Raw genomic sequence first — 10,071 nt, 5'->3', positions numbered from 1 at the left:
AAAATAGAATACTTTCATCACTCCCCATTCATGTTGCCATCTGCAATGGTCAGCCTGCAGATCAAGTTAGTGCACTGCCTAAGAACTGGCACAGGTCATGCTGACCACCTGTCCTATTGTACCAACTCCTAGGATTCAGATCTAGTGGTCTGAAGCCTAAGATAATGAATAGCAGATATTAAGATATAAGCCCCATGTGCTGCTGAAAGATTTGCACTGTCCAACTGTCAAGGGGTTCCAAGCAATTGTGTGGGTTGCAAGACCACCACTGGACCTAGATTAAGAAGGCAGTCCAGCCAAGAACACAGCATGCCACCCTCCTTGACTGGTATGGGATCTTCAAAAACAGCTGAGCCAGCAGTCTTGTCAGAATTCCCATAGCAGTCAATGGAAAAGTATGCACTTCAAGCCAGGATCTTCTTTGAAGGTGAAACCCACTCCCATCAGACATTTAAGAGCACATACCATTGCTATGTCAAGGAAAATCTGCATGTCCCAACCTGAGAACCATCAAATAACTCCAGTTTCTCCATTTGGATCTTTACAAAATAGTCCTTCAAGGCTGGTATGTGTAATTGTTGGGGGGGGGGGGGGGGGGTAATTTCAAGCACAACTTTTTTAAATGCATCTACAGTACTCATGTATATAGCACCAGGAGATGGTCTGTGTTGCTGGACCATGCATGAAGTTATGGGTCACATGAAGCCAATCCCATACAACCATTGATTGAGACAAGACATAAAAGAACAAGTAACATTTTACCCATTTATTTCTGGACTATTTGCGAGACAGTTTTTTCAAAATACATTTTACAGCCACAATAAGAGACACAGCAACAACTACTGAAGTGATTGAGCCCATGGCCACCAGCACCCACAACTGCAGAGGTTCTTCTACACCCATTCTGGAAGCTTGGGAAATTCCTTCTTTGGAGACCTGGTTAGGCTTAGATCCAGTCACTAGAAGAGGGCCCAGTCTGGCCAGAGTGTATTTCTCTAGATGAGCACCTAGTGGAAGAATTAGCAACAGCCATTTTCAAATACCTTCACGTTTATGGAAGCTTTAGGAGACGTTTGAATGAAGAACTCACCGACATCTCTCTTCCCAACTCCTCTTGACCTGGCAGGTTGTGGGCCCCATGCTGTTCTCCGGCTGCCAACTGTAGCACAGTTCCCAGTGTTGCAGCACTGGCAGTTCACACTGGGGCCTTCCACAGGTGACCAACTGTAAGAGCAAGAAAAGTGTCAACCATTGAGAGAACATCCATTGTTATCCAAGACTCCATTTAGGGTTGTGTAGTCATCTAACTGAAGACACTCAGATGTGAAAGGTTTTACCTGCTGGTAGCCTTGTTGTAGGAGCAGGCCTTGTTCATTGGATCAGGGGTCTGGTTAATGTCAGCAGCTCTCAGGTGACAGGTTATGTAGATCTAAGACACCACAATTACAGTTTATATCTCATGAGAAATAATTTACATTCATAATCTTGGACAGCTGGGGAAGTTACCCTCAGGGCCAATACTAGAAAGGATTAGGATTCCCATATGGGTTATTCTGTTTTAATAGTTTTTATTGAGTTTCTTATTTCGAACAGTTAACGTACATTAGTGTCAAGCAGAATACCATTCTAATCAGGCTATCAAAGGAGAATATAAATTCCAGTACATTTACCTCCATTAAAGGGAGTCTGTCACCAAGATTTGATGTTACACATTGCTTACTTGGCACTCTTCCTTAAGTACCAATAAACATTTAATCCATATGCAGATGAGGGCTGGCAAGTGTCCAGGGGCCGTGCTCGTGATGTAGGTGCCCAGGCCACTGCCTTTCCCATATTACTACTCCAACCTCTTGCTTGTCCTGCCCAGTTAGTCTGTTTTGTCACTGATGGCCATTGTGGGCAGCAGCATGGATAAATCAAGTGCACATGCGCCATGTGAAACCAGCGGGCATGCCCAGGCCGGCGGCAAACTGCCATGTGCAGGTTCTTGGCCGGTACTGGGAATGATGCAACAGACTTGGGGTACTTTCCCACTTGCGGCAGAGGATTCCGGCAGGCAGTTCCGTCGCCGAAACAGAATCCTGATCCGTCTGACAAATGCATTGAAATGCTGGATCCATCTCTCCGGTGTTAGCTGACATTATTTTGTCACATGTTTTGTGGTCTAAGCATGCGCAGACCACAAGACGGATCCGTTTGGCCGGAACACTCGGGGCTGAATCCGGCATTAATTTCGGATCTGTTCCGGAATTTTGAACGGAGATAAAACCGCAGCATGCTGCAGTATTATCTCAGCCCTGAAAAGGCTAACGAACTGACCTGAAGACATCCTGAATGGATTGCTCTCCATTCAGAATGTATTAGGATAAAAACTCTGTTCTTTTCTGGTATTGAGCCCCTAGGATGGAACTTAATGCCAGAAAAGAATAACGCTAGTGAGAAAGAACCCTTACAGGGAGGGACAAGCAATGTGAAAGGCAGAGCGGCCTGGGCAGCTACGAGCCCTCATTTGCATATGGGTTAAACATCATTACAGCTGGTGAAAGTCACAACATAAGAACAAAGGTACCACTGGCACTTGTGCTACAGGGCCATGTAAGCAGTGTGTAACACCTAATTTTGGCAACAGACTAATGTTGAAAGTGCAGGTTAGAACAGTGGCCAGTTGTGTGCTTTCAACCCTAATTAGTGGGGTGAAAACAAGTATGTTAAAGACAGCTACAAAGTTAATTGCTTGGCATTCAGGGTCATACTACTATCTCTAGTCATTACCATAGAAAGGTCACTGTTCATGAACCTGAAGGCATCAACTGTGAATCTAAGCTTATTTGCTCCAGGTCTTGGAGAACCAAAGGTTGAAGAGGATTCTTCTAGCATTCCATCGATCAAGCACCTGTAGGAGATATTTATTTCAGTGAAGATGCCCTTGAATTAACAGTAAAAACAACAAAAACAGAAACTCACCCATTATAAGTAATAATGTCATAGTGAGGATTAGAGGTCTCATCTGGAGTAAGGGTGGCAACACAGCTATCAACAAACAGCATCATCGGGACGTGGTTCTCCATGTCCACAAAGGCCTCTATGTAGAAGATTTCACCAAGCTGGTAGACCAGTGATTGACGAGGAGCACTCCAGTCCTCTACAGACAAAATAAGGCTATTAGTACAAGACAAGAGACTACGCACCCCTCCTCTACTGGAAGGAGTCTTACCAGTCATGAGAGTCAAGGAGAAAGACAACCTTTCTTCTGAGCTCACTGTGGTGCTGAAGGGAGCCCATGTTGGCTTGATGGCATTGCTGCTTACATTGCCAAATCTGAAAGAGTAGAGAAATGAAAGGATAACTGTACGTGATTGCAAGAAAATGGCAGCTTTCCATAATCATACCATGTGTCCACAGGTGGCATCGCAGTTTAGCCCTATTCACTATAGAGCTGAGTCAATCGACAGGAGGGGTGATTTTTGGAAGTAAGCAGCCATGGTTGTAATGGTGGACAAGCCCTTTGAGAGGTTGACTGGAACTTGAAAGAATCTTATCAACCATATGGTAAATTAGCGAAGCGGACACTTATGGCATTGAGGCCTTAGGGGTGTTCCAGCGTTTTTAACTGAAGTTACGACACCCTGACCAGTCCTGCTCTACTTACACCAGAGTTTTATGGTCGCCAACCTATTTTTTTCCTTAAGTCCTTCTGCCGGGTCCTATTCTAAGAGGGCCCGTCTACTCCCCAGACATTTGTTTTAGCAACCAATTCCCAGGTCATCATTTCTGGAATATCTTGCGGGCTACAGTTCCCCCCCATTATTCCTACTACTATTGAATTGCTAGCAGTTTGCAATAAAAGCCAGTCTGGGTGTCCCTGCATAGTGACTGGCTGCACCAATAGAATTAGTGTCACACACCCCAAAACTGAACACTCGGACCTTTATGGCATACTGCCAACTTCCATTAGGAATCAGGAACAGTCAAAGGATCTCCAGAATTACTACATGGAGTGTAAGTAGTTGGTGAAACACATGCCAGGAGAGGAGACAGCTCAAAGCCTCAATAGAGCAAGAGGGGAATGTTTGTCAAGATCCCTTTCAGAGTCATCATGAACCTTGAAGAGCAGGATGATTAATGCAATAATTAGGATGGGACTACATGGACAGTACAGCTGCTATACTCATTACATGGCCAAAGATCACAGTACTGATACTACAGGACATTGCTTCATAATGTAAGTGGAATCAAGCTGTGACTGTCCCAGTCAGATCCAGCAGGACAAGACTGTCTTATGGCTGGTTGGGGCAAACAGTTGTCTCAATGTGACCACAAACAACAACCACCATCTAGCTTAACTTGGGAGTCCTGGACGACATTTCACCACTGGAAGGCTCTAGAAGACATAGCTATAGAGCACACTATTAGTACAGACTTACCGTGGGTAGTAACACCAGATGGGAACCACTGCAGGATTGGACCTAATGATGGGCACATTGGGGGAGGTTGTGGGAGTGTAAGACAAGTTGATCTTGTAGATAAGTATATCTGAAGTCATCTTGGAGGAGATAAAGAGCCACAATAAGGTTAGTCTCCACTCAAAAGCACACAAAAAAAAAAAAAAACCTCAACCAAATCAGTGGGATAATTTAGTAAGAACAAGCCACCCTATAAGATATACAAGAAGAGAAACTTGACAAAGCAGTGTGTCAAGTACACTGCAAGGCCAGAAATGGACAACTGGTTAGATTTTGTTATAAAAGTCCATTATTGCGTCAGAACATCATGACACCATAGTATACCCGCTAAAACTTGCCAACATTCCTGGGCACAAGCTGTAGAAAGGGTTAATGTACCTCAAAGAAGCCAGATCTATGTCCACAACAAGAGCTGAACAAATTTCAGGTTATGAAATTTGTTCATGCTTTATTTACTGGTAAAAGGGGAATTGTGTTATGGATTCCGTTACCACAGACCATAACGCAATTCTGTGACAGAAGCCTATGGCCTGCAAAAAGGATCCGTCCCCTTTCAGTTATGCAGGAGAGGACTCCCCTGCATAATGGGAACGAATCCGTTTTGCAGCCCCAAGAATTCTATGACTGAATGCCTTTAGAGGTATTCCGTCATACGACAATTGCATTAGGGTCCGTGGTAGAAGAATCCATAACGCAATTCACCTTTCACCAGTAAAAGCATAAAGAAATTTCTAAATATGAAATTTGCTAATCTCTGTCCACAACCATTTCAATATAGTGAAAAGGACCTAAAGGGTTTTCATGATAAACACAGTAATTGTTGCCCAGTGCATATTTGTCTACTATTAGGGACCTTTAGTCCTCCACCAACTTACCTCTAGGTTGCTTCCACATTCTTGAAGAGCAATTTGAAAGACTACAGTAGTAACTGAAGTCTGAGAGCCAGCTGTGCAGGTCCCAAGGACCAGGTCTGAAGGATTCACCAGCCTACCATTACCATAGAAGTCTCTCTCTACAGTCACCACCATACTGTCCTCAGCACACTGCACTCTGACAGGGGACGATGGGTTCAGCATAATCGGTGGGGGCTGTGTAAGCTGTCTGGACTGATAACCTACTCCAGGATACATGCGACCCCATCCAGACACAGGACCAGAACTTCTCAGAGACCCAATTCCAGAAACTGGAGACAAAAGATCTCCCCTAGGAGAACCTACTGCAGATACAGTTCTAGAAGATCCCCATCCAGGCTGATAATTCCTCCACCGAGTGTCTGGCTGGCGCCGGTGTCTAACCAAGGCACTGCTAAAGCCTGACCCATAGATGAGCACAACAAGCAACCAACTCCACCTAATCCCTAACAACATCTTGACTACAGGAGAAGTCACACCAGGAAGGGGTGGAGGGAGGAGATCTTTATACCTCACCCATCACATGGTCATCACTTCACCTGACCCTTCATTATACTCAGCTGGACACCATCCATACCTGATGAGGATATGGCAATGCAGAGTCCAGTGGTGGAGTTCATAAGGGATTTGTGTTCATTTCTTGGGTGTATTTATTCCTTAGGGCTCATGCACACGGCCATTGTTGTTTTGCGGTCCATTTTTCACGGATCCGTTGTTCCGTATCTGAGAGTTTTTTCTCTCTCTGATTTAAGTCCTCTTCCGTTCCGTTATTCCACAACAAATATCTGTATGGTTTCCGTATACGATCCTTTTTTTGCGGATCTGAAACGGAAACAGTAACTTATTAAAAACCAAACACATGAGCAATATGGGCTGGGCATAGCATTTCTACAGTATGGATCCGCGAAATACTGATGACATACAGATGTGTTCCGTGTGCGTTCCATATTTTTTGCGGACCCATTGACTTAAGTGGGGCCTCGGACCGTGATTTACGGACAATAATAGGACATGCACAAATTTTGCAGAACAGAAATACGGAAACAGAATGCACACAAAGTACCTTCCGTTGTTTTTGCGGACACATTAAAGTGAATGGTTCCGCACACGGTCCGCAAAAAAAATGGAATGGAGGTGGAAAGAAAATATCTTTGTTTACATGAATCCTTAGGGTGAGTTCACATCACCGTCTAGCTTGCTGTCCTTCTGATCTATCAGAAGAAGGCTGCATGCACACGACGATTGTGTGTTTTGTGGTCCGTAAATTGCGGATCCTCAAAACACTGATGGCGTCCATGTGTGTTCCGGAACGGCACGGACAGCCATTAATATAACTGCCTATTCTTGTCCGCAAAACGGACAAGGTTAGGACAGGTTATTATTTTTTGGCGGACCACGGAACGGAGCAACAGATGCGGGTGCGGACATCTTTTGCGGCCCTATTGAAGTGAATGGGTGCGCACCCGAGCCGCAAAAACTGTGGCTCGGATGCGGACCAAAACAACAGTTGTGTGCATAAGGCCTCATGCACACGACAGTATTTTTTCACGGTCCGCAAAAACGGGGTCCGTAGGTCCGTGATCCGTGACCGTTTTTTCGTCCGTGGGTCTTCCTTGATTTTTGGAGGATCCACGGACATGAAAAAAAAGTCGTTTTGGTGTCCGCCTGGCCGTGCGGAACCAAACGGATCCGTCTTGAATTACAATGCAAGTCAATGGGGACGGATCCGTTTGATGTTGACACAATATGGTGCCATTTCAAACGGATCCGTCCCCATTGACTTTCAATGTAAAATCTGAAGTTCTTTTATACCATCGGATTGGAGTTTTCTCCAATCCGATGGTATATTTTAACTTGAAGCGTCCGCATCACCATGGGAACGCCTCTATGTTAGAATATACTGTCGGATATGAGCTACATCGTGAAACTCAGATCCGACAGTATATTCTAACACAGAGGCGTTCCCATGGTGATGGTGACGCTTCTAGTTAGAATATACTACAAACTGTGTACATGACTGCCCCCTGCTGCCTGGCAGCACCCGATCTCTTACAGGGGGCCGTGATCAGCACAATTAACTCCTCAGGTGCCGCACCTGAAGGGGTTAATTGTACTATCATATCCCCCTGTAAGAGATCAGGGCTGCCAGGCAGCAGGGGGCAGACCCCCCTCCCCAGTTTGAATATCATTGGTCGCCAGTGCGGCCCCCCCCCCTCCCTCCCTCTATTGTAATAAATCGTTGGTGGCACAGTGTGCACCCCCCATCGCCCCCCCTCCCTCTATTGTAATAAATCGTTGGTGGCACAGTGTGCACCCCCCATCGCATCGCCCCCCCCTCCCTCTATAGCAGTAACAACATTGGTGGCCAGTCTGCAGCCTCCCATCCCCCCCCCCCATCCCTATCATTGGTGGCAGCGTAGTTCCGATCGGAGTCCCAGTTTAATCGCTGGGGCTCCGATCGGTAACCATGGCAACCAGGACGCTACTGCAGTCCTGGTTGCCATGGTTACTTAGCAATAGTACAATAGTAGAAGATTCATACTTACCTGCTTGCTGCTGCGATGTCTGTGACCGGCCGGGAGCTCCACGTACTGGTAAGTGACAGTTCATTTAGCAATGCGCCGCACAGACCTGTCACTTACCAGTAGGTGGAGCTCCCGGCCGGACACGAACATCATAGCAGCAAGCAGGTAACTATGAATCTTCTACTATTGTACTATTGCTAAGTAACCATGGCAACCAGGACTGCAGTAGCGTCCTGGTTGCCATGGTTACCGATTGGAGCCCCGGCGATTAAACTGGGACTCCGATCGGAACTCCGCTGCCACCAATGATCGGGGGGGGGGGGGGAGATGGGAGGCCGCACACTGCCACCAATGTTGTTACTGCTATAGAGGGAGGGGGGGCCGATGGGGGGCGCACACTGTGCCACCAACGATTTATTACAATAGAGGGAGGGAGGGGGGGCGATGGGGGGCGCACACTGTGCCACCAACGATTTATTACAATAGAGGGGGGGGGGGGCGCACTGGCCACCAATGATATTCAAACTGGGGAGGGGGGGGGTCTGCCCCCTGCTGCCTGGCAGCCCTGATCTCTTACAGGGGGTTATGATAGTACAATTAACCCCTTCAGGTGCCGCACCTGAAGGGGTTAATTGTGCTGATCACGGCCCCCTGTAAGAGATCGGGTGCTGCCAGGCAGCAGGGGGCAGTCTTGTACACAGTTCGTAGTATATTCTAACTAGAAGCGTCCCCATCACCATGGGAACGCCTCTGTGTTAGAATATACTGTCGGATATGAGTTTTCACGAAGTGAAAACTTAGATCTGAAAAAGCTTTTATGCAGACGGATCTTCGGATCCGTCTGTATGAAAGCAACCTACGGCCACGGATCAGGGACACGGATGCCAATCTTGTGTACATCCGTGTTCTTTCACGGACCCATTGACTTGAATGGGTCCGTGAACCGTTGTCCGTCAAAAAAATAGGACAGGTCCTATTTTTTTGACGGACAGGATACACGGATCACGGCCTCGGCTGCAAAACGGTGCATTTTCCGATTTTTCCACGGACCCATTGAAAGGCACAACGGCACAACGGCCACGGATGCACACAACGGTCGTGTGCATGAGGCCTAAGGCTAAAGAGAGAGAAAAAAAAAACAGATCCTGTTGCATCAGTATATGCCCCACAAAAAAATAGAACATGTCCTATTCTTGTCTGTTTTAGGTATTGTCATAATAGATCCGTAAAAAAAACGGATGGCATATGTTTTTTTTTTGCAGATCCACAAATTGCGGACCGCAAAACACATACGGTCGTGTGCATGTAGCCTTAGGCCTCTTTCACAGGACCCTGTGGCTTTTTCAGTGTTTTGCAGTCCATTTTTCACGGATCCGTTGTTCCGTTTTTTGTTTCCGTTGTGTTTCCATTTCTGTCCTGTTTTTCCGTATGGCATATACACTATACAGTATTTACATAGAAAAAAACTGGGCTGGGCATAAAATTTCCGTATGTGTTCCGTTTTTACTTGAATGGAGCTACGGAACGTGATTTGCGGGCAATAATAGGACATGTTCTATCTTTCAACGGGATGTGTAGAGGGAAGGAGTTTTATGCAACTATATGTATATAAGCCTTTTAATATATACATATATATATTGGCCCTGTATGGCCAGTATGGGCCCAGGTCTGTGGATACATACATATATATATATATATATATATATATATATATATATAATGTGTGTATGCCCCTTATATTGCACAGCACACTTCTGTATATGTATATGTAGTTAAGGCTGCCGTGCAGCCTGTATTTGTGGGAGGGGCATAGGCCCCGCCCCCTGGCTACTTAGGCGGAGGAGTGCAGAGGGACGGGACGTGCAGCCAGGTACCTGGTACTTCCGGTTCACGTCTGGTTACTGCACGTCCCGCTCCCTTAAGCCTCGATCCGGGTAAGTATGGGATCGGCGTCGCCATGTCTAGGTCGCGCAGGTAAGCAAGGTAGCCGATGCCGGTCGGCTGCTCAGATTCGTACCACGGTGCGGGGGGCGGCGTACGGCTGCTCAAGTCCTCACCTCTCAACAAGGTGGCGCAGACACGCGGGGGGTTGGGGCCGGAGCTCCGCTCACCTCCTTGTTCAGGCCGGGCGGCGCAGGCAATCACGGGCGGACGTGTGTTCCGGGGGCGGCC

General features: G+C 46.7%; 1 protein-coding gene across 1 annotated transcript; it reads right to left on the bottom strand.

The window, feature by feature from the left end:
- Window positions 1-777: 777 nt before the first annotated feature.
- LOC122929248 (zona pellucida sperm-binding protein 3-like) lies at window positions 778-5,830 on the bottom strand. Its single transcript, XM_044282760.1, has 8 exons — window positions 5,339-5,830; window positions 4,425-4,543; window positions 3,215-3,318; window positions 2,965-3,142; window positions 2,773-2,893; window positions 1,338-1,429; window positions 1,091-1,224; window positions 778-1,007 (listed from the first exon to the last, which is right to left on the bottom strand). Exons 1-8 carry the CDS (start codon window positions 5,828-5,830, stop codon window positions 778-780), a joined length of 1,470 nt encoding a protein of 489 aa, XP_044138695.1.
- Window positions 5,831-10,071: the final 4,241 nt, after the last annotated feature.

Source organism: Bufo gargarizans, chromosome 2 (genome assembly GCF_014858855.1).
Source record: "Bufo gargarizans isolate SCDJY-AF-19 chromosome 2, ASM1485885v1, whole genome shotgun sequence".
Taxonomy (NCBI): domain Eukaryota; kingdom Metazoa; phylum Chordata; class Amphibia; order Anura; family Bufonidae; genus Bufo; species Bufo gargarizans.
This window is presented reverse-complemented; position numbering and strand designations above follow the sequence as displayed.

Excerpts from the sequence above, each read along its gene's own strand:
- LOC122929248 (XM_044282760.1), bottom strand. The coding sequence starts at position 5,830 with ATGTTGTTAGGGATTAGGTGGAGTTGGTTGCTTGTTGTGCTCATCTAT. Across the intron at positions 4,544-5,338 it reads AATGTGGAAGCAACCTAGAG|ATGACTTCAGATATACTTAT; the intron begins GTAAGTTGGTGG and ends ATCTCCTCCAAG. Across the intron at positions 3,319-4,424 it reads ATCTGGTGTTACTACCCACG|ATTTGGCAATGTAAGCAGCA; the intron begins GTAAGTCTGTAC and ends CTACTCTTTCAG.